At 40.8% G+C, this 26325-nt stretch overlaps 3 protein-coding genes across 7 annotated transcripts; 1 reads left to right on the top strand and 2 right to left on the bottom strand.

The window, feature by feature from the left end:
* Nucleotides 1-207: 207 nt before the first annotated feature.
* On the bottom strand, nt 208-16206 carry slc25a23a (solute carrier family 25 member 23a). 5 transcript variants are annotated; one of them, XM_036134835.1, is made up of 12 exons: nt 15769-16206; nt 13976-14194; nt 10618-10741; nt 10420-10507; nt 9137-9248; nt 8817-8975; nt 8518-8670; nt 6405-6518; nt 6143-6310; nt 5914-6061; nt 2828-2948; nt 208-524 (listed from the first exon to the last, which is right to left on the bottom strand). In XM_036134835.1, exons 2-12 carry the CDS (start codon nt 14171-14173, stop codon nt 446-448), a joined length of 1464 nt encoding a protein of 487 aa, XP_035990728.1. In that variant the 5' UTR covers nt 14174-14194; nt 15769-16206; the 3' UTR covers nt 208-445. The 5 variants fall into 5 exon arrangements, with proteins under 5 accessions (XP_035990728.1, XP_035990729.1, XP_021165861.2 ...); XM_036134836.1 differs by lacking the exon at nt 15769-16206 and having other exon boundaries at nt 435-524; nt 2828-3010; nt 13976-14173; XM_036134833.1 differs by lacking the exon at nt 208-524 and having other exon boundaries at nt 2799-3010.
* A 2942-nt stretch (nt 16207-19148) lies between these two features.
* Nucleotides 19149-24168, top strand: si:ch211-196h16.12 (regulator of G-protein signaling 5). Its single transcript, XM_012851808.3, has 5 exons — nt 19149-19752; nt 19834-19890; nt 19969-20021; nt 23422-23585; nt 23676-24168. Exons 1-5 carry the CDS (start codon nt 19709-19711, stop codon nt 23841-23843), a joined length of 486 nt encoding a protein of 161 aa, XP_012707262.2. The 5' UTR covers nt 19149-19708; the 3' UTR covers nt 23844-24168.
* cunh19orf53 (chromosome unknown C19orf53 homolog) lies at nt 23898-25190 on the bottom strand. The gene is made up of 4 exons (XM_012851809.3): nt 25028-25190; nt 24772-24827; nt 24512-24685; nt 23898-24257 (listed from the first exon to the last, which is right to left on the bottom strand). Exons 1-3 carry the CDS (start codon nt 25116-25118, stop codon nt 24539-24541), a joined length of 294 nt encoding a protein of 97 aa, XP_012707263.2. The 5' UTR covers nt 25119-25190; the 3' UTR covers nt 23898-24257; nt 24512-24538.
* Between the last annotated feature and the right edge of the window lie 1135 nt (nt 25191-26325).

The raw sequence follows: 26325 nt of genomic DNA, 5'->3' as shown, positions 1-26325 counted from the left end.
TATCTATATATATATATATATATATATCTATATCTATATATATATATATATATAGATATATACATATATATACATATATATATATACATACATACATACATACATACACATATACATACATACATACATACATATACATATACATACATACATACATACATACATACATATATACATACACATATATATGTAATGTATATGGATGTAATGTCCTTGAAGGGTATTAGTGCACAATCCATGTTTTCCTGCATAGTATAGGTCAGTTTATTATTTCAGGACGGGTCAGTTTAATCCCTTGTGCGTCTTTGTTAGTTTCCCGTCCTTGAAGGCAGTTCTGTAAGCGTCTTCTTCTGCTTTCATCGTAGAAGTTATGATGATACCGATGGTCTGCTTTTGTTAGGCTGGACGTTGTGCTTTGGTATCGGTAATATTTGTTCAAGACTCATCAGTCAGCTGTCCTGAGTCTGTGATTTCCCCACCTGCAAGGGTTCCTCCCACAGCCATCCACCTTCTCTATATCCCACCTGGCAGAGAAAATAACGCTGAAGGAATGTACAGTGAGCTGGCTTCCAGGGGTTACTTTGTGTCTGGCGAGTTCATGCAAGCCTCTACGCGTGCAGATCCCTGCAGCAGCAGCAGCAAGAAGCTTGGCGGTGAGCCTCCACACAGCTTTTAGCTTTCAGAAGCAACACACCACTCCAGAAAATAACAACAGCCTGTCCAGATGGAGGCTGATTATTCATCACAACATTGCATTTCCCCCATCGTCCCACTTTTATATTGAAAACACCATAGAATGTGTTTTCTGGTTAATGTCTCCAAGGGTGCAAAGCCAATCAAGCCTCCAGCCGTGGTTTGGAGGCCCAGCAGTGAGTTTCACGTCTGGTCCTTGTATCTATCGGAGCACCATGGAACCATAGTTCTGCAAAGGCCGTGGTCTTATTAGGTCCATCCGCTGTGTCTTGCAGAAGTTTTCTTGCCCGTTGAACTTTTTCACATTTTGTCACATTATAACGCTAAACCTTACTGTATTTAACGGGGACTTTATGGCATAGAGAAACACAAAGTAGCGGATAACTGTAAAGTAGAAAGAATGGTAAAATGTAAAGTAGAAGGAAAACAATTTATTGTTTTGAATCCTACATTTCTATTTAGGGCCCCTGAGGCAACACTGGGCTGAACTGCTGCAGGTCTTTTGGGTTTTTTTTTTTTTTTTCTCAGCACTGGACATCTAGAGACTGACTTCTTTCCTAATGTTCCTAGAAAATTGCTCAATCTCAGTCAGATATAATGGGGAGCAATTGTCCACATACATTTTAAAGCCTTGTCACAGATTCTAAACTGAGTTTAATCCTGGACTTTGACTAGGCCATTCTAACACATGAACATGCTTTGATCTAAACCACCCCATCGTGCCTCTGGCTGTGTGTTTGGGGTCGCTCTACTGCTGAAGGTAAAACTGCACCTCAGTCTCCAGTCATTTGGAGCCTCTATGTTTTCCACAAGAATTTTCAGCTTCATCCATCTTCCAATCAACTCTGACCAGCTTCCCTATCCCTGCTGAAGAAAAGCATCCCCACAGCATGATGCTGCCACCACCATGTTTCACAGTCCGGATGGTGTGTTTAGAGTTCTGTGCAGTGCTAGTTTTCTTGCTGGCTGTTCATTCGCACTTCTTGTGTTTATGTATCTGGTTAGCTTAGCGGCTAGATTAGCGGTTAGCTTAGCGGTTAGCCATTCATTGTAGCTCTTCTGCTCTCACTGTATACTTTCAACATGGCAAGAAGCAAATCTCGCTCATGTTTATGAGAAGAAGAGCAAGGCCTCAGTAGAAAGAAATAAGACCAGAGTAGATTTGGGAGATTTTTTTTTTCACTGGGAAACTCCTGAAGAGCGGTAGAGCAAGGTAAGACGGTCTTGTGAATGCGCAGCTATTCCAAAAGGGACTTGGGGAAACTTCTGGAAAAATCGCTCTCCCTGGCTTTAAACAGACATCTTACTAGATTTTGTCAACAATTATCCTCGCCAAAACGTATCCACAGACCTGTCTGCTGTGATCCTTGGTTTTCGTGGGGCCCTTTTTTCACCGATGTTCTCTAACAAACCTCTGAGGCCCTCATAGATCAGCTGGATTTATACTGAGATCAAATTAAACACAGGTAGACTCGATTTACCAACTAGGCTCCTTCTAAAGGTGTTTGGTTGCATTGGATTTTATTTAGGGGGATCAAAGGTAAAGAAGGCTGAACAAAAATATGCTCTCATTACGTTAAATTTTTAAACCATGCATCATTTTACTTCCACTTCACAATTTTGCAGTGTTAATATATCACATTAAACCCTTATAAAATATATTACAGTTTTTGCTTATAACGACTAAATGTGAAAAAGTTCAAATGGGAATACTTTTGCAGTGCACTGCATTTTTCTGACATTTTTAGTGACATTTTGTCTAAAACTGTAACAAGAGGTTAACCTGTTTTCTTCAGTCGATGGGTTTGCATATGTTTTTCTTTATTGCAGTCGGGTTAGGTCAGACTTTTTTTTTTTTTTTTTTCTTCATGTTAACCTGGATGCTGCCTAAATCTAAAATACCTCTGTTTTCTTACAATAAGCTAAAAATACGCCTGCTTGTTTTTGATCTGGCATTACAATAGTCTCATTTCTTCTCCAAGACCAGCTGGTGGACATGAAAGCAAGACAAACCGTCTTAAAACTGTTTTTTTTTTCATGCTCTCACCACACATCTGCACGTGCTCGCAGGTAAACACTCACTGCAAACCACAAGTCCTTTCCCTCTACCCTTTCCCCTTGCCTCCCTTCATACCCTCGATGTCCACTCCTAGCATCATTCTCATGTACTCGTAGACCACATAGGACAAGCTGACGGCGGGGACGATTTTCAGCAGGTTGGGGGAGATTCCTCGGTAGAGTCCGCCGACGCCCTCCTGCGTAATAATGTTGTGGAGCAAGGACAGCATTGAAAGTTTGGGTGCTCCTTTCACTGAAGCTGATCAGGGGAGAAAAACAGGAAAAGGTTAAGTTAGGAAAAATAATGATTAAACAGCCTCTAAAAGAAAACTGCTGCAGCTCCTTCAGGGTTCCTTTTTGCCTCCCTATAGAATACAGCATTTGGATAAGGACAGAGTGTAGTGTTTATATTTGCTTTTTAACATTTATTATGACATATTTGAGGATAGCTCATGGGAACTTTGGGTCAAAAAAAGGAAAAGAAGTTCAGGAATTACAGCGGTTTACTGCGATGAAGAGTCTTTCAGGAATTCAAGTGTAAACAGGCAAACCGACAACTACTGCACTGTGCGTAAAATGTAAATTATTAATAGCCTTTCAAGATTTGTTTATGGAAGATGGTTTCATGGTTTTACCAGTGTTAACTGCAGACATTTAAATGAGCTGTTACAGATTTATAAATCAGGCCTGTGTCATTAAAATAAAGAAATTTTAATATTTTTAAATCGTTTTAATTATTATAATTTTTTAATAAGTCCTCTCTGGCAGTGTGAATTGCTTTCTTAGTGCCAAAGAAAGCCCAACAGATTTTTATTTTATTTTTTTTTAAAGAAAGTGTCTTGGAGGTTGTTGTTTTCTTTTAGCATTCGAGCACTTTGAATTGACTAAACCTGGAAAAGTGACTCAAGGTTTGAGTTCAGGGTTCTTTTATTTGTACCTGTATGTAGATTTGTTTTGCAGTGGTTCAAACTATATTTCCTGGGAAAAACAAAACCCCCATTCCAAATAACCAAAACCGTGAAATATAGCAGTGGTCAACTGATCAAGGAGGCAATCAAGATAAATATGCAGTTTATTGCGAGTGTCTGTGTCATCTCAGCTCGTCCATACAGCCCCATAAAACACTGTTTTCGTTGACAATTTAATTTATTAAGAGAACAAAAGCCACCTAAACTAAGATAACTTTATGTGAAAAAGAAGTTGCCCCTTCTAAAACCTAATAACTGGTTGTGTCACCATTGACGGAAAGAGCCAGTCAGAGGTGGACTTCCTGGTGCTTGGGATTTGTGTCCTGCTGATTAAAACAAGCACTTCTGAGTTAAAGTGAATAAACTTATTGCCGGACATTTTCCTTTAATATTTTCAGCCAGAGGGCAGGATTTGTGGTTTTGTCAATTACGGCAAGTTTTCCAGGTCCTCAAGCAGAAAAGCATCCCAAAAAAAAAAAAAAAAAAAAATCACACAACCACCACCAAGTTTAACTTTTTCTATGAATTGCTGATTTCATTTTATGCCAGGTGTAATATTACGCACAGCCAGCTAAAGGTTCTGCTTTTGTTTCCTTAGTTCACAGATCATTCTCTCAAAAGTCTGGGATCATCAGGATGTTTTCTGGTAAATGTGAGACAGGCCTTTTGTTATTAGCCGTGGTTTCCCCATGGAGGACATTTTTTCCGACCACTTTCTTATTGTTGAATCATGAACACCACTTACTGCAGCAGGTAAGATCTGTAATGCTGTAAATGATATTCTGGTCTCTTCTGTGACCTCCTTGATGAGTTTATGTTGCCATTCTGAAGTACTTTTGGTAGGCCAGCAACCCCTGGGAAAGGTTCACTGCTATCCCATGTTTTCTACATTTGTGGAAAATGCCTTTCACTGTTGTTGCTGGAGTCCCAAAAGGCTCCGAAATGGCTATGTAAACCTTTCCAGACAGAGACATTACTTTGTTTTTCCTAATGTGTTGATGATTTTTTTTTTCTATCAAGACATGATGCGTTTTTACGATCTATTAGCTTATTTCATGTTCTTGATTCTAAAGTTCAGGGAGTTATAAAGTCTGGCAGTGGCTAGTGAATAATTACCGTTAATTCATGATTTAACAAGGGGGCAATCCCGCCTTCTCATAGGGCGAGGTTGGTTTGGACCGCTTCCATCCCTTAACAAATAAAATCCTTTGCTTTTTGTATTTATATTTGCCTGATACGAAAATTTGATGATTTGAAACATCTGCAGGACTGTCTCAGAAAATTAGAATATTGTGATAAAGTTCTTTATTTTCTGTAATGCAATTAAAAAACATGAAATGTCATACATTCTGGATTCATTACAAATCAACTGAAATATCGCAAGCCTTTTATTGTTTTAATATCGCTGATTATGGCTTACAGCTTAAGAAACCCAAATATCCTATCTAAAAATATTAGAATATCGTGAAAAAGTATACTAGTAGGCTATTCAACTAATCACTTGAATTGTCTAATTAACTCGAAACACTGCAGGGTTTCCTGAGCCTTGAAAAACACTCAGCTTGGTTCAGTAAACTAAATCACAAGTATGGTAGTGGTTAAGAGACGACATAAGATTCTCACAGTAACTGGTGTACTGACCATGGCATTACTGTCCTTGATTGGCCTGCCAATTCCCCTGACCTGAACCCCATAGAGAATTTGTGGGGTATTGTGAAGAAGAGGCTGAAAGACACCAGAGCCAACAATGCAAATGAGCTAAAGGCCGCTATTGAAGCATCCTGGGCATCCATAACACCTCAGCAATGCCACAGGCTGATTGCCTCCATGCCACGCCGCATTGATGCAGTAATCTGTGCAAAAGGATTCCCAACCAAGTACTGAGTGCATTAATGGACATTTTCAAATGTTTGATTTTGTTTTGCTGTTATAATTTTTTTATTTTTTACTTGGTCTGAGGAAATATTCTAATATTTTGAGATAGGATTTTTTAGTTTTCTTCAGCTGTACGCCATAATCAGCGATATTAAAACAATAAAAGGCTTGCGATATTTCAGTTGATTTGTAATGAATCCAGAATGTATGACATTTCATGTTTTTTAATTGCACTACAGAAAATAAAGAACTTTATCACAATATTCTAATTTTCTGAGACAGTCCTGTAAGTGCATTTGGTGCCGGCAGCTTTCCCAACCTTGTGCTTGCATGCGCGTGCGGATCAGCGCCAACGGGTAACTGGCAAGCATCCCACAGGTGCTGGAGGCTGCGCCGCATCCCACCAACACCATCACCCCTGGGTCGGGCAAGCCTCTGTTCCTGCTCAGCCACGCAAGCTTTAGTGTCTGTGGGAGAGAAGGGTGAGCGGGATGTGAACAGCGACAGCGAACGCACCACACCGAGGGCCGTGCGTCTCTCTCTCTGACCTCGTACACTGCCAGGTCAATACCGGCATAGGGGACGATGCTCAGCAAGTTGGGGACGTAACCCTTGTAGAAGGCCGCGGCGCCTTCCCGCTGCAGGATCTGCTTGGCACAGTCCGTTATTCCTGAGTACTGACCCGTTTTTCTGAGATTCAGACGGGTCTTCAACACCTGACGCACAGACAGAGGAGCGAGAGGCTTCGATTATAAGCAAAGTGTATTCTCTTAGTGTCATCAAATGATTTGTACATGTTTAATCCATTACCTCCATCGGGTAAATGGCTGTCTGAGCTGTTGCTCCAGCCAAAGAGCCGGCCACGAACCTCTCATGAACCTTCATAGTTCTGGTTTCATCACGGCCTCGCATCATACTCTTGATCTATGCAGGATTATAGGAAACAGAGTGGTCGTCATTTTGTAAATTCAGTCCCTTTTTAGCATTTAGGTTTTAGATTAAATCACAATTCTCTGTGAAAACAAACAAGGTGTTTGAGTCTTATGTCTATTTCTCCCCTGCTGTTTATTCAATTCAATTCAATTTTGTTGATATAGCGTCAACTCACAACATCTCATCTCAAGGCACTTTACAAAGTCAGATTCAATCAAATCCTCTAGACCATGGGCCTGCAACCTTTACAGTCTAAAGAGCCATTTTGCCTACAATCCACTTGAATTAAACTCGTTCAGAGCCGGAAATGTTGCCTGGCCTTTTTGAAAAAAGACAAGATATAATTTTTGATAAAGATCTACTGTTGGAAATATGTTGTCATCATTAAAGAAACGCCCTTCTATGTCTATTTTGAGGTTTAAAAAAAAAGAGGATGGATGGGATGTTGACATTTGTGGATAATGACGTAAAAAAACATAATTTTCAACATAATATTGATTTAAAATTAAATATTACTGGCACTTTTAGCATCATTCTGTTGTGAAAATTAAAAGCAATTATTCTAAGAAAAAACTGCTCAAACCTACATTTATTATGATTATTACATTTAAATACCATAATAAAAATATAATTTGTAGCCAAAGTTATTAAGAGCCACTGTGGAAGGTCCCAAGAGCCACTTGCGGCTCCAGAGCCACAGGTTGAAGACTCCTGCTCTAGACAGATTGGTCAAAAAGTTTCCTCTCTAAGGAAACCCAGTAGATTGGATCAAGTCTTGACAAGCAGCTTCCACTCCTCATGAAAGAGCGTAGAGCCACAGAGGACAGCCGTCTGCTTTATTGAACAGAAAATATTCACGTCGATCCTTCAATGAGCCAGCAAGGACAACCAACACTAGATTGTCGTACACTATACGGCAGAACGAAAAGTGTGCAATTCACGTATTTTAATTGGACGATCTGAGCTTGGGGCCGTAGGATTTGTGCCCCACGGCTGTCTACTGAGAGCGTGCTGGGAATGCGCACTGCGATTTCAGATGTTCGTTATTTAAACAAACGTTGATGGGCGGGCCCCAATATCAATGGGATTTAGCCTACTAAGCTAGTCGGTGTTCTGGCCGACTTAGATATATAGACACAAATGTTTATAACAGAATTTTATTGATACGGGAATGGGTCTTTTTTGACAATATTACTCTATAAAGATTGATCCTGTACCACTGATTCTTGCTAACATAGAGCTCCACAGCGACATCTGGTGGTGTGGCCAAGACCCACTGGCCCATAAAATGCAGAGACGCCACAGGACTGAACTGAAATACACTGAACTGAATGTGATAATGTTTAATCATGTTATTTAGAAGCAGACAGACTAGAGCATATTCATAACTACCTTTCCAGAAAAGTAAAAGATGACGATCTACATGAAATAAAAAATTGGATGCCAGAAGAATATTCGGTTCAGGCCGTCATCTGTGAAAGAATCCCATTGTTACAGTCTTGACCTTCACATTACAAAGTCGGCTTGTTTTCTCCTCATCTTATCATGTTGGTGCCTTTTAATCAGCCTTCATGGCTCCAGATTGAACAAACCTCATTTAGCCTCCAACAACAACCAGAAGAAAAACACACACACTGCTTTTCAGGTTTTTATCCTAAGTTTTCAGACGTTTTATGTTACGCTTACGGCTTATTGTGGTCCTTTTATTTATTTAGTTGTTTAATGGAGGATGTGGGCTGCTTTATTTGATTTTGTTACTTTTGTTTTTTGTCAACCATACGGCATGTTCAGAAAGGCAAGCATGGTTACTTTTACAGTGCAATTTTATACAATTATTAGAATAAATAAATATTCTGCTGTTGTATCATGTAGATAGAAAGAAGTTGCTGGAACCTTTTTCCCTTTAATTTTAGCACACAATAGACAACACACACAATACACAACAGAAAAAAAAGACCTTAAATCCAACAGCTGTCTCAGAAGTGTTCACCTGTTCATAAGCGGTGAATTTGATGACGGTCTCAGGAGCGATTTTCAGGACATTGACTCCATTGCCTCTCCACAGGGACCTCGGTCCTCCCTCTTTCAGCATGTACCGAAACCCGCTCAGAACATTCCCTTTAAAATCAGAGGAGCCGTGTACCTGGCAGAGCAGAATAACAGGAACATTTTGGGGCAAGCTGAAACTGTGATTTACAAGATCCACACACACACACAGCAGGTCAAGATGAAGCACAAGATTTCCTCTGGATTTCACTGCTGGGAGAATCGTAACGGCATCGGACGGACCTGTCTTAAGACTTTGAGACGTTCCAGTGGAGCGGTTCCAGTTCGGGATACAGATCCAGCCATAACTCCAGCCATAAGCTGGCGCCACACATAGCCAGACTTCTTCTCTTCTTCTGAAAACTCCTCTGGGACTGTCATCTGCTCGCCTGTGTCCAATATCTACTGAGACAATCAATCAGAAGCACAGAAAGAAAGAAAAAAAATACAAATTTTAAAATTGGAAGTTGAAATAAATCTCAGATACAGTTTTTTTTTTTTTGCCCTGTAGATCAACTGTGAAACCTGCAAACTATTCAGAGATGTTCTGCATGCTCGGTTACCATTGAGCGCTTCCAGAAGCGAGCCACGTCCTCCATGTTCTCCAGGGGGTTGAACAGGAAGTGGTCACGCCACTCATTCCAGTCAATTGTCATGGTGCCATCCCTGTCCATACTGAGGAAAAACTACATTTACTCTTACAGACACAGCACAGTGGAGGTGGCAGCCACAATTTAAGCACAGGTGAACTGCATCGAGCAAAGCTAATTTCAAAAACTGTAAAAACAGGGAAACCAGCAGGGCTGCGCGATATTAAGGAAACGTGCGACAATATGGGTGAATGTTGCCACAATTAGTGTTGATGTGCTGTGGTTTCAAAGTAAATGTAGTATACGGATAATGTATCCAGCTATCGAAAAATAAAAATAAAATTTTCTCAACTAGGTTTTATTGAACAAGCTGCTTCTGACCAAAATGCAACGTGCCTAAATGATTAGCCAACATTCACTGCAGTCCAGTCCTTGGCAGTATGTGTATTGCCAACGGTGATACTGCGAGAACGATAAATTAGCGATATATTGTGCAGCCCTAGAAAGCAGCACTCGGCTTTAAACAACAGAACAGTTTTCATTTTGCATGTAGCGATAAAGTCCAACGGCCAGGCAAATGGAAACTATGGAGGGTTAACCTTGAATCCAAGACAACAGTCCAAACCACCAAACCTGGTTTAGTTGATTGGTCGACGTGTCAGCATGAAAAAGAGACGGGCAACATGGATTTAAAAGGTTATCACAACATTTTGCGGTATTGATTGCGACGCCAAAGTGATGATAAAAAGTAATTAAATCCGTTGCAGTGTTTGTTTTTTTAGCGCATTTTTTATCTTTATTGCTGGTATTCCACATCACTGCCATCAAAGCCCCACAAGCTCAAATGCCCCAATAAAACAATAACCAATTATTAAATAGGCTACTTCATGGCTCCAGTTATGTTACGTAATGCAATTTTATTGCTAAACAGCTAACAGTAACTGCATGTACCAATATTCATTGATGCTATCAAAGAACTGCCATTTTGTACATTTTATTTACAATATTTTCACCTTCCGTATGAGACTGATGTTCTCCTGTCTGAGCTTGGGTCCAACTCCACCACAACTCATCTGTTATTATTCTGCCACTCAGCAAACAGAAATCATTTTTTATGCAATCCTAATGAAATAAATCATCTGGTTTCAAAGTTAGATCATGCGAAAAAGTTTCTGTGTCTTTTTGTCTGAACAGCTTATGTGAATGTCGTGTTTCAGGTGCGAATAGGGATGTGATGGACAGCGTGGATGAGAGACCTTAGCAGGATCCTGGTGGCATCTTCAAGGCTGATGTTCACGCCGATGGTGTGCAGAACGTCCCGGATCTCTGCCACGTCGATCTGACCTGCAGATACGCATCAGCAGCAACATACGGGAAAGAAGTTAGGATTCGGATGAAATTACATTTGAAAATAACAGCGCGGTTCCTTCAGCTCTCTCCTTTCAGCCACAGACCGTCATTGTTTCTGTCCACCCGGCGAAACATGACTTTAAGCTGTTTCTCATGGTTCCGAAGGTACTGGATGAACTCGTCGAAGTCCAGGACACCGTCGTTGTTGGTGTCCCCGGCCTCCACAAACTGACAGGGGGAAAAAAAGGAAAGGCAATAAATGATGGTGGCCAGGCGTTTAGCAGAAAACATCCCAGCAGGTCAGGCTCAGAGCTATAAATAATAATAATCAGGACTCTACTGTACCTGGAGAAGTTTCAAAGCTTGGGATATTGAATAATATCCCAAGCTTTGAACGTCTCACAGACCTCTGCTCACTCTAATGTCTGAAAATGAGAGCATGGCAGAGCGCTAAAGCTCCCAAGACACGGTCCTTCACCTAAACCGACAGACTGAACAAGAAGCAGCTAAGAAGCCGATGACAACTTACTCAAAAGTCTGCTTTTGAGTAACAGTGGCTGGGTATTTGTGGTCTCATTTACTGTTAAACTAAAGTCATTTTTTCCAAAAGTTTCCATCTGGATCAACCACCAGCGCTGGCGGCCCAACTTGATTTCATTCTTGAACTGGGGTCGAGGCCAGAATCAATTAAAGGAACATAAATGGGTCACACTTTAGACCCCCCTGCTTTACTAGAATATCCAAGAACAAACCTAAAATAGCAAAACCACAACAAAAAATGTACATTATATATATATATATATATATATATATATATATATATATATATATATATATATATATATATATATATATATATATATATATATATATATATATATATATATATATATTATTGACAATATATTTTCCTAAACATATATTCTGCATTGCATGCTGTTCTCTTCATTGATGCCCAATGGCAAAATAAAATCCAGATTTTCCAAAACTTTTATTTCAATAAATTTAAATTACTCAATTAAATCGATTTACCGGCCAGCCCTTGTAAGAAGTGAACAAAACTTCCTGGAAACAGAACCAGGAATGCCTGAAAATGAACTAAACATGAAAAGATACAAGGAGTACAACAGAAAGGTTACCATTCTCAGCTTACAAGAACAGCCTCCTTAGACAGAAATAGAAACGCTGCCCTTCACATGCTCACAAACATTCACAGACGCACAGCCGTGTGCACGCAGCAACTCTTATCCTGGGATGATTTGAACACGTTTCCCCATTCCCCCCAACGCTGAAAGTGCATTTTCTCACTAAAACAGAGTGAAAGGAATAGAAGCAGCAGCGCGGACAGACTGTGACGAGCTAAACAAGCTCGCATGTGTTCACAAAAACAGTCACGCTGCTGACACTCCTGCACAAAGTGTCCACAAACAAACTGCAGATTACACGGTTCAAGGGGGTTTGCGGGATGACAAGACCACACAGATGCTTTAACCAGACCTCTAAAACATTTAAAACATAGAGTGCTCTGCTTTTTTAACACGGACACAAACCTGCGCTGCACCCACCGCCTGGCGCGTGTAAAAAGGGTCTCGCTGCACAATTCAGACCGCTCTGTCAGCCGAGGATCAGCGCCCCAAAAACCTTCTCAACTCCAACTCATTACGCTCCGATTACAAAGATCAGCTCGAGTTAATTAAGATGGCCCACTTTGAATGTAGAGGGACAAGAACCGAGAGGTGCAGCACCTCACCAGAGCCAATCATTGTTAGCATCTGCCGGTTTGGTTTTGGATTTTTGGAAATATTAGGTGGCTTTGTTCATTGGTGGTTTAACTTAAGGCCAGAGGTTACATGCATCGCATCTTTAATCATGGTATTTAATCTTTTGAACTTTTTTTTTTGCTTTTCTTTTCCACGAAGGCCTCAGAGGTTTGTCGGAGAACAACGGGGAACACTCGCTTTTCGTGAAGACCGAGGAACACATCGGTCGGGTCAGGGTTTAAGCTGTCGAGAAGCTTTGAACGCTTTTCTGCCCGTCATCTGAAAGTGGTAAGAGTGTGACAATACTGCAAAAGTTACAAAGAGACGGCGGTCCGCCTCAACAGGCAAAGAGAGCATTTATCAGAGGAGCAACTATGGAACCAATGCTGCTTTAAAGTGTTGGCTCAGGGGGGCTGGATGCAAATGCACACAGCATTTTTTAGATTTGTGTTTTTATTCAAACTATTGAAACCCCACTTTTAATTCTGCACTACTCTGTGGTGTTTTAATCACAAAAGTCTATCTAAAATGCATTGAGGTTTGTAGTTTGCAGCATGACAAAAAGTGGAAACATTCAGATATTATTACTTTTTTATTCTTTTTATGTGGCTCGCTTTTTTATGAAAGTAGGCTGACAGGAAGGGGGGAGAGACATGTGGCAAAGGACTGCGGGTTGGATTCGAACCCAGGTCGACCGCGTCGAGGACTAAGGCCTCCGTATATGGGTCACGCTACACGCTGCACCACCAGCACGCCCTGATATTAATACTTTTTAAAAGAGCAATCCCATCACCAGAACTATCCTCACGTCTGTTTTTGTTTTTTGCTGTGGAAGGTTAATTGAGCTAAATAAACCATCAGTATCTAAAATGCAGCCATAATTAGAGCTGTTTGAAATTTTTAAGAGATCTTCCATGTTTTATCCTAATAGAATAAAATTCATACTTTATTAAAGGATGTTTTTCAATTAAATAAAATTTATATAGCGCCAATTGACAAAACATGGCACTTTACAAAGTCAAATTCAATCAAATCATACAGATTGGTCAAAAAGTTTCCTCTCTAAGGAAACCCAGCAGATTGCATCGAGTCTTATCAAGCAGCTTTCGCTCCTCCTGAAGGAGTGTAGAGCCACCGGGAGAGCCGTCTGCATTGTCCATGGCTTTGCAGCAATCCCTCATACTGAGCATTTTCCTCTCATAATTACAACTTAACTGATTCTTCCAAACCAAATATTTGTCCTGTCAGAATGAATCAAGGATAAATTGAACCTGAGGATTATGAGTCCGTGATTTATATGTGAGCAACCTTTGAAGAAAAGCTAAAGTTTTGTCTTTTACTTTCTTTTTGTTTGTTTTTTTACTTCAAATAGTTAGAATTTACATTTAGTTTTCTTCAGTTATTAAGAAAGACACAGTTAATCCTAATATATTCTATAATACAATATTGTAAAGGCTTTATCAGTTTTGTTAAAACTATTTTGCTAAGTTTCCCTCTACCACCTACTATTACACCATTCCTATAAAACATACAGGAATGGAGCTTAGGAGAGGATTTTCAGATTTTCTATTTGGGGGCTATTTAATCAAACACTGAACATTTTTACATGAATTTTACATCAATTTAATAAACACCCGCTGCTCCCATCTACCCTCTTGTGTTACCCTGAACAGAGAATGTTTTGGGCGTCATTCTTTCTTACTCTCTCCAGGGAGCCTTTGGAGAGCCCTCGTCCTGCCAGCCCCGCCCGCAGCTCCAGGATGTCGATGTGTCCATCTTTGTTGACGTCCAGCTGGTCAAAAAGCTCAGCCCAGCGCTTCCTTCTCTCCTGCTCCGGGTGAGAAGCTTCACCTTCCTGACACTGCACCCTCAGGATCCACGCTGAACGCCGGGGTCCCATGACCGGCCGTCAGTCAGTCAGCTGAAACGCGAGAGCATCGGTTCAATAACTTTTACACTGAACACAAAACATTCTTCATACCTGTAAATGTTCTGCATACCAGGGCGGCGATGCATTTTTATAGTGGGGTTCTCAACCTAAGGCCAAAAAAAGAGGGAATGCGGTGATACGGAAGGCTTATCAAAGGATTAAAATCAACAAAGCTTTGCTTCAATTGTGTGGACCTTTGAACTGCAAAAATCCATGTGGGAAAAGTCTTAACTCAGAACTTTGTCCCTGCAAATTGCAAGCAAGTTATTGAAAAGAGGACAGAGTATGAAAAAAACCATTAGTTTAAACTTTTGCAAACTCCTCTCTGCCGTGTTTCTGCGCCTGAACTCAACACAGCCCCTGTAACTTGCTTAACGTGTCAAAAAAAAAAGGGTCACAAGGAGTCACACAACATTATTTCAAAGTTTAGGCTTGGAGAGGTTGAGATTTAACAGAATCCATGGACCAGGTGTACTTTCTATGGAATTAAAAACAACGAGAAAACAGCGGTAAAGCAAGCAGTAGTCTTATAAACGACTAAATCCATGTAATAATTACAGTTATAGATGCACTGGACCAGGTGTACGTTCTGTTGAAAGGCAAAAATGAGGGGAGAACACGGTAAATTACATCAATGGCTCCATTGATTGCTTTGACCAGAAGAGAAACACAATTAAACACAGAGCCGCTGGTCCAGGAGTACCGTCTTTGAAAACAAAAAAATAGAGTACGTAATTTTTTTGTACAGGTGTAAACATCTCTGTAAATTATTCCATGTTTACATGTAATCTTTCAAAAAGGACCGTTACAAATTTCATATACCCTTGATGCTGTTAGCCCTTCACATAGCCTCCTGAGCAGGGCTGCCGACAGCAATTCCAGGCCCCATGACAAAAATATCAGAATCATCCAAAAAGCTTGTATAAATATATAAAGTTTTCTTTTTGGTGACCCTGTCAGTCAGTGGCTTTTGGAGTTGTCCTTAATTTTCCAGCCTATACAGCGTCCCTGCTTCTGTGGTTTGAGGCTGTCCTCCCTTCACTCCTTGTCTGATTACTGTCAATAAATTCCTCCAGTGCCACTAAAGAAAAAAAACTTGAAGTTGACCTATTGTGTTTAAAGAAATAAAACAGCCCAGAGGCCCAGAACCACCTATATCCGGCCCTGGTTGTTTACAAGAGTTGTACATTAGATCCTTACAGTTCAGTTCAAGAAGACATATTATGGTTTGTACGTCGGCTGAAGGACACAAATGGTCTCTTATTCTGAAATTATGCACAAAGTAAAAGCCCGGACCAACGCATCTTCATTATGATTAAAAACTGGTGGTTTTGTAGGATCATGCTGCTTCTGGTCGGCGGAGCGTGTTAAAGGCAGGGTCGACTATATATAAGATCACGATTAGCGACTAAACTGCATGTTTTCGGTTCACGGCTGCACACATTGACGCAGGAAGCATGGCAGTCATGATAATCGTGTATAATCTAATCCTCAGCCTTATTATGGAAGCAGCAGCAGCAGCAGCAGCCTGGTTATGAAACCCAGCAGACCTCACACCGACTCACCGTTTATCTGCACACCGGGCCGCCGCCGTCCATGGCCGGGGCGCAGAGGAGGATGGTGTCGGAGTGGGGGGGTGGGGGGGCAGAAACCAGCAGCCCCGGGGCTCCGTTCACTGGGTCCGGAGGATCCAACGCTTCCCAGCGGATCGGAACCCAGCTGCGCTCCGTGTTGGTGGGTTTGCTTCAGTCAGTGCTGTTCGCGAAGCAGGAAGAGGCGAGGAGAGGAAGCCCGCTGGCGGCCTCAGCGTCGGCTCAGTGAACGCTCCTGGTCTGTCCTTAAACAGCTGACTTGTCCTCCACATGCATATTTATAAGGACGCGCTCAGAACGGGTATAATACCTGCCGCCAAAGCAGTTTTCTTTTATGCATGCAAACTTTTAGTTTTTTTTCCCCCTTTAATTTGTGTACCTGCACCAACAGCGCTGCCTTGTAAAACAGTATCCCAACACCCACACCCCCTTTGGCATTTTCATGTTCGGTTGCCTCACACCCTGGATTCAAAATGCATTGTTTGAGTTTTGCACCATTTCATTTACAAATGACATGTTTACAACTTTGATGGTGCATCTTTTTTTTCTTTATTTTTTACTGTGAAGCAAACGGCAATTTATAAAAATGACAGAAAAATTCAGCGTCCATAACTGTTCTGCCCTCAAAAGTCACTATTTTCCAGCTGGAAGTTTTGATCAGTCCCTATGAGCTCGCCACATCTTGCCTCTGGTTTTTAGCCGATTTCTCGTGTTTTTTTCAACTGGATTGAGGCTTAAACTTTGACTAGGCCATTTCAACACACTTAGAAGTTTCTACTTAAACCCTTAAGTGTTTGGTTTAGCAGCACTTCGGGTCTTTGTCCTGCTGGAAGGTGAACCTCCGTCCCAGTCTCAGATCACAGGCAGACTGACACAGGTTCAGCTCAAGAGTATCACTGTATTCTGCACCATCCATCTTTCCCTTGACTTGGACCAGTTTCCCACAGCATGATGCTGCCACCACCATGTTTCACTGTGGGGATGGTGTTCTGGGACGGGATATTCTCAAATCTGACCAGAGCACCTTCTTCCATACATTTGGGGCATCTCCAGGTGCCTTTTGGCAAACTCAAAATCCTCTTTCTTTTTCTTAACACTAAGTAAAGGCTTTTTTTCTCTTCCATAAAGCTGAGTTTTATGGACTTATTGTGGTCCTCTTGACAAATCCTGCAGTCTCTGGTGTTTAGCTCTGCAGCTCCTTCAGGGTTACCTTTGGTCTCTGTTCCTCCTGGTCCAGCCTGTGAGTTCTGGTGGATGGACCTCTCTTGGCAGGTTTGTTGTGCTACCAGGATCTTTCCATTTGAAGATGATTGATTTGTTGGTGCATTTTTTTCATAACCTCACCCTGACCTCTAGCTTAGTGGTGCTGCGGCATCTCTGGCCTATGAAGAAGGGTGTGTTTTTTTTAGATTGCACACAGTTGGGCTTCCTTTCAGTAAATAGAGGAGTTTTAAGGTAATTGGTTGCACCAGAACTTTTTAGGGGCTTCATAACAAAGGGTGTGGATATATGTGCACATATCACTTTACTTTTTTATGTAATTTTTTTTTTTCGTTTCACTTTACCAAGTTAGGTCCATCACATAAAATGAGATTAAAAAAACATTTAAATCACTTGCTTGAATGTAAAAATAATCAATAAAAAGCAGTGTATGTGTGTGTGTGTGTGTGTGTGTGTGTGTGTGTGTGTGTGTGTGTGGGGGGGGTGTACTGTTGTAAAGCACCACATTTATACTCTAAAAGTATATGAATACACACAAAAAAAATCACACTTTTATTAAGCTCTTATGTGAACTAACTGAACACAACATGCACGGATAACATTTCACAGCTGGAACTGCCAGTACTTTATGTCTTTGGTGTATTTGCACTGCCGGTTTCAAATTTCCTCACATGCTGGTTGGCATGTAACTACCATCGCCTACTTCTCATAGCAGTGAGGACATCAGTTTCTTTCCTCAGCAGAGAGCACTGTTAAAACAGCTTCTCAGAGTCCAACTGGGACTTTAACGCACAAATAAGAGCGCAGAAGGGCACTTAGCGTTGATGTTTTTAAGCTCAGGATGGACCACTGAATGGTTTTAATGGATGCAGAGCGTCCCAGTGGGACACCAGCTCTCCGAAGGACAACAAATAAGTTATAAACAAATCGAACGTAGGATCAAAAACTGATGGAAAAATATCAAAAAGTGGTCACGGAAGATGAAAAACAGAGAGATAAAACATGAGAAAACCCAAAACAGAGCCAAACCGACAGAAAACAGTACTCAAAAATACTAAAGGGACGCTTTCAAACTGTAGATGAAACTACAACCTAACAGCATGTTGTACCCACGAGCAAGGCACTTCAACCTGAAGGTTCATACAGACTTGAATGTATGAATGTGTGTGTAGTGGTGAGTGTGTTTGGGTGAATGTGGCTATAGCGTAAAGCGCTTCAATTGGTGGGTATCACTAGAGAAGTGCTTTATAAATTCAGTTCATTTACCATTTATCAGAAATGATCGCACACCGACTAAAAGGGGTGAAACTAAAGGGAGAGATCATGACCAGGAATCCAACCATGGCTTTGCATGGGGTAGAGACAGAGAAGGAAAGGGCTTTAAAGTAAACAGAAATACCATCATCTTAAAATTTCATAAACGCAGGACATTTTTTTTGAAAGGATGCCAAACCATCACCAAAACATTTAGAGCGACGATCAGTGAATCCAGAGAGAGAGAGCAAGCACGCTGATTAAAGAGAAACATCCCAACAGCATGATGCTGCCACCACCATGTATCAGTGTGGGGATGTTGTGTTGAAGACAATCTGCAACGTTAGATTTATTTTTAACCAACCTTCATCTCTAACTTTCTGGTGGAGCCTGTCAAAACTTACCACGGGCCTCTTGGCTGGTTAGCAGCTGCGCCGTGCTCTTCGCTGCTCTCTAACCTTCACACAACAGCTGCATTTATACTAAATTAGCTGGACTCTGTATAATCATTAGGTGACTCCTGAAGACAGTTGCATGGGATTTTATTTCCCGGGTAAAGGAGTAAAAGGTTTGATACATTTGCACGTCGGTCTATTTCACATTTTTATTTATAAAAAAAAAAAAAAAAGTTATATATATATATATATATATATATATATATATATATATATATATATATATATATATATATAAATCATCTTTTACATCCCTCTGTGCACTAGTTTGTGTTGCTCTATCAATTAAGATACATTGACGTCTGTGGCCCTAACATGAGAAAACGCGGATAAGTTAACAGGGTGTGCAGACTTTGCTGCGTGGTGACAAATTGCGCAACGTCCGAGAAAGAAGGCGTTATGCAATCTTAAACCAACACGCATCTGTTCTTTCATTTCCCATGGTTTCAGGGCCTGGACCTCTTCTGCACTGACTGTTTAGTTGTGTCTGGACCGGAGCGGCATAATGGATACAGCAGAGCTGAACAGCCCGTCCTTTAGAAAACTCGCTCTAAGTTGTGAAACGGAGCGAGGCCGCCTCTTCCACCTGCTCCATCATCCATCATCGCTTCATTATCTGTGTGCAGAACGCTGCAGGACGGCCCGTGTTGGGACCAGCGCGGCCCTATTATCAGGCTGCCAGTGTACCCTGACCGAATACACACACGGCCCTGCTTCTTTGATTTTCCCTTTCATACAAGCGGACCTGCTCGGTGTCTGCCGTTGACAGGTCTACCTGACCTGTGAACGTGTCCGCCGCCTCATCATCCCCCACGAACAGATCCCAGCAGGTCCGCACCTGCTGGTCTGAGAACAGCAGGCTGACAGATCAGATGATCTGTATCTCCGCCACTGTATATAAGAGCGGCACATTAAAGCGCAGGAGGGCAGACTGACGAATTACCCACTGTAATAATACTGTGTGAGGAGCTGAATCTATAAACATGTGTAAGGGACTCTCCTACCTGCCTTCCTCCTACTTGGAGAGGTGAGTGTTCGTTAAGACACGACACGTGCGCACGCGTTGCTGCGGCTGTAGTGATTTAAAAGGTCGTTTTGTGCATTTCAGGGCGAAAGGGATGCGAGTGAAGCTGAGCCACCTGGCTGAGATCCACCACAAGCAAAAGTAAAAGACAGAACGTTGTTTTAAGTTAGATCTGCGGAAACTGAGCCGCGCCGTTAATCGTGTCCGTCTGATTTTCAGGGTCCAGGATGGGAAACTCCTGCAGGATCTGGAATCTCTGCTGAGCAGCAAAAGTAAGACATTTTAATGTCTTTTATTCTTTTAAAGCTTTTAAAGTGACCTGTGGCGATGACGACTGAGGAAACGGCATAACTTCAGTAATAATCCTAGTGAGCCTCTACGTAACGGCCTTTGAACACATCTCAATGAAACGTTTCCCTCTACACGTCTAACAAGTGAAAGGAAACAGAAATGCGGTCACGTCTGCAAATAAATGTGCATTTCCAACAGCGCAGGTTAGTTCACATGATGCCATATCAATTATAGCAGAAATATTTCATAAATATTAGCCTTTCAGCCTAAAACACAATGGCGTAGTTTGTATGCTAATAGGAATATGCTGTAAAATAATTAGAATGTTAATGTTAAATGTGCTTTCATTAAAAAAATATGAAGCATGCGAATTATTCTCGGAGGTTTATATCAAATCTGACAAATTATGCTCATTTAACACAACATCATCATATACACAAATGTAAATAAAGTATAACTAAAGCTTGTGATTTACATTATTATGCTTATTCTTAGACTGAGGGCTAAATTCAGAGATGCCTCCTCTGTGTGAGGTGATGGTACCGGGTTAGTTATTATACAAGCAGTCGGTTCAGAATATTCCTCGCTATTTTTTCCTCGTCAAAAATAGCGAGGAATATTTTTTCACAGTGCTATTGCATCCATTTAGTATGCATGTAAATTTCCAGCGTTGCTAGGATATGTTATATCGATTTGTTTGGATGACGATACGATATTTGCCAGTATAAGAAAATCTGTTATGATGTCCAAACGAAGAGATCACTGATCACAATGATGGGATATTATCTGTCCATGTAACACTAATATTTACATTGATATCAACTCGTGAAAAAACAAAAACGAACATATGATCTGACCATTTTATTTCTAACCTCTTACAGATATCAGGCATTTAAATCAAAAACTGCCTTCTTCTAATTTCTAAATAATAACCTGGTCACTATAGCCTGAATATGAAAATTAAGGTGTATCTTAAAAATGATTTGGATCAATATTTTCATTTTGCATCGATGTAATTGGTTGGTTAAGTTCATAAATCAGTACGGATCGATGTGTTGCTACACGCCTACTGTTTAGCTGCATTGACTCTCCACACTAGACTGATTTTTAAAATAAGAACACGAGCTTGAATGTGCATGTTGCTTTTACCTGTTCTTCAGCTTTTTACCCTTATTTTTGGTCTGTAACTTATCGTTTAAATGTTTACTTTACTTCTTCGATGGATCTGAGTGATTATAATCAACGGCTCCCTGTTTACCTGGGGTAGACATTTGACACGGACCTTTTTCCTACAGCCACTCTTCACAATGGAAATCACAGGAGGAAGGTGCATGTTGAACTTCATAAATCAGAAAATGGATACAAGAAAATAGCCAATTACTTAAACGTGTCCAATTCCATAGTCTCAGAGGTAATTTAAGACGACTGGAGCCGAGACAAACAGGGTTGGATGGAAAAACCCAAGTTCTTATCTTCTTATCTCCACGCTCCCTGAGCAGGATGGCAATATATATAGATTTACACACACACACACACACACACACACACATTTATAAGGCTATTGCATATTTTTACCAGAGGGTAATTGGGAGTATCTGCATTTGTTCTGGTGAGAACAATGATGTCCCAAAATAAATAATTTGTTCCCTAAAGCTCAATCAAACCAACCCTATTCTCACCTGTTTTTGATAATACAAGGCTTTTCTAAATGTATGTCCTATTTTATTTTATTATAAGAAACCCATTTCTTAAAAATACCTAAAAGCATACGCTCCATCAACACACGGTAAAATAGAGATATAAAGTCACAGTAAATAAAAGTATCTTTCACTCTTTGTAATTAACTTTACCGTTAAAAGCTGAGACGGTTAAGAGTTAAATTGGCACATTTGTGAATTCTCTCTTAATAAAATGAAAGACAAGGAAAAGGACGAAGGGACAGAGTGAGCCAAGTCAATTCATATAATCATATTTAATAAATTAGATTACTATTAAAAAGTTAATTTATTTCAGTAATTCAGTTTACTAAGTGAAACATGCCATATGGATCATATGTTATTTAAAGCAGGGATCACCAACCTTTTTGAACCTGAGAGCTACTTCACTGGTACTATCATACAAAGAGCTACCAGTACTGACCAAGAGAAGAGTCCAAGCTCATCTAAACTTTACGGAATATAAATATGTTTTTAATGCTTTTGTCATTTTTAAATCTATGTAAATACAAGTGGGATCAAAAAGGAAGAGAAACTGAAATAAAAATAGCATTTTAAATGCAGCTCACTGGAGGGTTGTGCTATTTCTTTGAACAGGCTTGAGGGCCCCACTTATGGTCGTGGAGGGGCTACCTGGTGCCCGCCAGCACCATGTTGGTGACCCCGATATTAAAGTCTTTATTTCTGTTAATTTAGACTTTTTTCCCCCACCTCCAGGCAATAAAAACAGAGCATTTAAGATTAGAATATTGCATTAGACTTATGAAAAAAAAAAAAACTTTTCAAGCAGAATTGGGGACTTAATGAAATGTTGAAACCCCTACAGTCTCTCTTCAAGACAACTCTGAAAGTTCTTGATAAAAAACCTGTACATTATCATTATTGTAACATTTTAAGTAAGTACAACATCTTAGACTTTGAACGTCATCAGATGTTTCTGGATGCATGCCTTGTTTTTAAAGTTTTAAATGGACTTGCTCCATATAAGCAAAAAAAAAAACATTACTAGAATAAACACTAGAGCTTTAACCAGAGGAGACTGTAATGTTCGGCGGCGTAGGACCAAATTTGGTCAAATGGTTGCATCCATCAGAGGAGCACAGTTATGGAACACACTGCCAGCTCATGTTAGGGGCTGTGCAACCTACATAAGTTTTAAAATCTCCTTGAAACATTGGTTGAAAACTAACCAGACATGTGTTCACAGGTAAATTGATCTGTTTCCATGGGCCTGTTACCCTAATTTCCTTGTTAACCTAATTTTCTTGTGATTTTATGTTATTGCCATCTTATCTGTTTGTGTCCACTCTGTTCTTTCCCGTAGTGTCTTGTTTAATGTTCACCGTTTTTACCTGCCTTAGGACAGCGGATGCAAATTAGCTGTTGTGCTAATTCTGGCATATTTACATTGATGCTTTATGCTGACATGTTGATGAATGTGCATTGTCCTAATTCAAATAAATGAATAAATAAATAAAATGTTTAATACCAACTTAGTTTTTTTTTTTAAATGTCCGTTCAATCTGAAAAACCTCCGCTCTCCTTTCATGTTAAAATCTAACAAACCTAATTTTAACCACCGTCTGAGGAAAATCGTCCTCCAGGTTAATTTCCTCTGACCGCCGCTTCCTCCACATAACCGTGTCCTTGGACCTTGTCCCTGCAGTTGGCCTGCAGGCGTTTCGAGGGTTCCTGCGTTCGGAGTTCAGCGAGGAGAACCTGGAGTTCTGGCTGGCCTGTGAGGAGTACAGAGTTTCCCCCTCAAAGCTGCAGAAGACCAAAGCCAGCAGCATCTTCAACCAGTTCATCAACCCCGACGCCCCTCTGGAGGTCAGTGCCCAGCGGCTGCTATTAAACGTCCCGAAGGACGTCTGAGAGTCACCCAGCCTGTTTTAATCTTCAGTTTGTCGTCCGTCGCAGGTGAACCTGGATGCCGAGACCCGCGAGGCTCTGCTGGGCGTGATGGACTCCCCGTGTGCCGACACCTTCAACGAAGCGCAGCAGAGGATCTACACCCTGATGGCCAAGGACTCCTTCCCTCGCTTCCTTCGCTCTCACCACTTCGCAGAGGCCGTCAAGGCTTATTGAACCTGCTGCCCGAGACCAGCTTCAGCAACAAAGATTTTCTGCTACACTTGTTAATTGCAGTTTTTCTCCCTCCAATTTATTTTATTTCAAGCACTTTATTTAGTCACGTAACTGCCTCTAATACATGTTATAGCACAGTAGCATCGTAATCATAATGCTTAAATGTAGATGCATAAATACATCGCCTCTGAACTGCACAAGCTACTAACATTTACAAAGGTTTAAATAAAGATTGGATTAAATACATCTCTGAATGAACACCATTTCACAGGTTAACTTGTTGAATAAAGCTTTCATTTTGTAGAAATAAAAATAAATCCTCTGATAGGTGAAGTTTTCTGACGGATGCAGCGGTTTGGCATCAGAGGTCTTCCCTTTTTTGTTCTGATTTCTGATTGGTTTGTTTTAGCTCTCCTGGTGGTAAAAAAAAAAAAAAAAAAAAAAAAATCCCTGTTAGTCCTGAGCAATCATTTTAGTTTCAGGTGACCCCAACCATTAGGTTGCTCTCTGAAAACATTCACACATCCAGACTGATCTGCCCCTGCTCTGAAGGGGGATAGGACCACACTGAAACGAAAATAATATTATTAAAAAAAAAAAAACTGTGTTTGAAACACGGCGCTTTCATCTCTGGCGACCCCAGTAAAGGTCCATATAAAGTCCCCAACCTGAGGAGGTCCAGGTGTGCTGCGGCCCTATTTGGAGCTGGTTCCGGGACGGGAAGCTGCGGGCTTCCCTTTCCCCTCAGCACCTTTGACCACAGACAGGGGCTTGTGGAGGGAGGTGCTGGCCTTCTGGGTCACCTCCTGCTCGATCTTGTTCCTGATGGCAACCTCCATACCCTTCAGAGAACGACAGGGGCATTATTAACCAAAAATAAAACCAGATCACCTTCACATAACAAGCCATTAACGCCGGATCCCCTCACCTTCTTCAGCTTCTGTTGCTCAACCACTTGTGCCTTTTTAGGTGCGATGATCCTCCCTTTAGAAATAAAGAAGTAAAATGTTTTTAAAAAAAGGCAACTTCTTACACGGCGTTACCAATACGCTAATAAAAAGCTATGAAATGACCGGGGAGAGTCCAAAACATGCCACAGAAGCTGTTGTGCCCCACGTGTCTCCAGGACAACGTGTTTGGTCACGTGTTCAGCTCCGCAGCCCTGAGCTGCAGCGGCGCCATACCTCCTTTCTTCGGTCCTTTCTGCTTGTTTTGTTGATGTTTCTTGGTCGCTCCTGGACGCTGAGCCTTAAACTTCTTTGAGCCCTGAGCCATTTTTGACGAGAGTGCGCACAACAAGTTATTTCTTTTCTTCGCCGCACATTGAGGCGCTTTACGTGTTCGTCTCATCGGCGGGCGCCCCCTGCTGGTTCCCCGGCGTCACACGGGAGAATCGTGGACCCCGGATCCAAGGCGATGGATGATTGGCTGTTTTCTGCGGTGTGTTAAAGTCCTTCACCCAAAACTTAGATTCATTAAGCGATGATATAATTATTAACTTTTTTCTTAATTTATACAAATGGGACTTACAGCCAATGAAAACCCGACATTTATTCACTCAAATTTACATTACAAAGAGCAGTGAACTAATGACTACTGAAAAGGACTAAGATCATTTTTTTTCAATCCTAACTTTATTCTCAGAATTCTGACTAATAACTTTGGCACCAAGCTGAATTCTCGCGGTATTTGTGCGTTCACAAACACACAAAAGACACAAGAAGGAGAGTGCTACACATTTACCAGGTTAGTGAACTAAACATGTTTAAAAAAATTATTTGTCACTGATTTCTGTTTTAAATTATAAATTTAATGTCAGACAAATATCCGGAGCAAGGCCTCAGTTAAGGTCATAGTTCATGATTCAACAATCAGAGAGATTTGGCGTCCATAAAATGAGTTTCCTGGCACACATCACTGTTGATAGGAAATATATATTCCCATATATAGGACATTTTTGACCAATCTATAATCTGACCCAATCTGTATGACCTGATTGAATTTGAATTTGTAAAGTGCCTTGAGATGACATGTTTCATGAATTGGCGCTATATAAATAAAATTTAACTGAAAAAAAGAGCATAATGGATCGTCTCACACTTGGCAAAAAAAAAAGTATATCTTTTGGTTTCATAAAGTATCTTAATATGGTTGCTGTGAAAAACCATTCCGCAACTGAAGGATCTCTGCAGAAAAAAAGTTGTTAAACTACACAAATGAATCAATTACTTCTCCATTAGCAGCCAGTGGATCACGTTTCTTTACTTTTTCACAGAACCTTTTAACATAACCATATTAAATTTTGATTGGACGGCTGAAAATTACATTTCTTTCTAATGGAGTGTCTTGCAAATGCATTCGTGACTTCACATTTTTGGCACATTACAACCGCAAACCTCAATGTGTTTTATCTGGATTGCATCTGAGAAGTCATTTTGAAGTGGAAGGAAAATTATAAATGGTTCTCAAATTTTTTTTTCCC

This window comes from Fundulus heteroclitus, unplaced genomic scaffold (genome assembly GCF_011125445.2).
Source record: "Fundulus heteroclitus isolate FHET01 unplaced genomic scaffold, MU-UCD_Fhet_4.1 scaffold_92, whole genome shotgun sequence".
Taxonomy (NCBI): Eukaryota; Metazoa; Chordata; class Actinopteri; order Cyprinodontiformes; family Fundulidae; genus Fundulus; species Fundulus heteroclitus.
The sequence above is the reverse complement of the archived record's forward strand: the minus strand, read 5'-3'. Positions and strand labels throughout refer to the sequence as shown.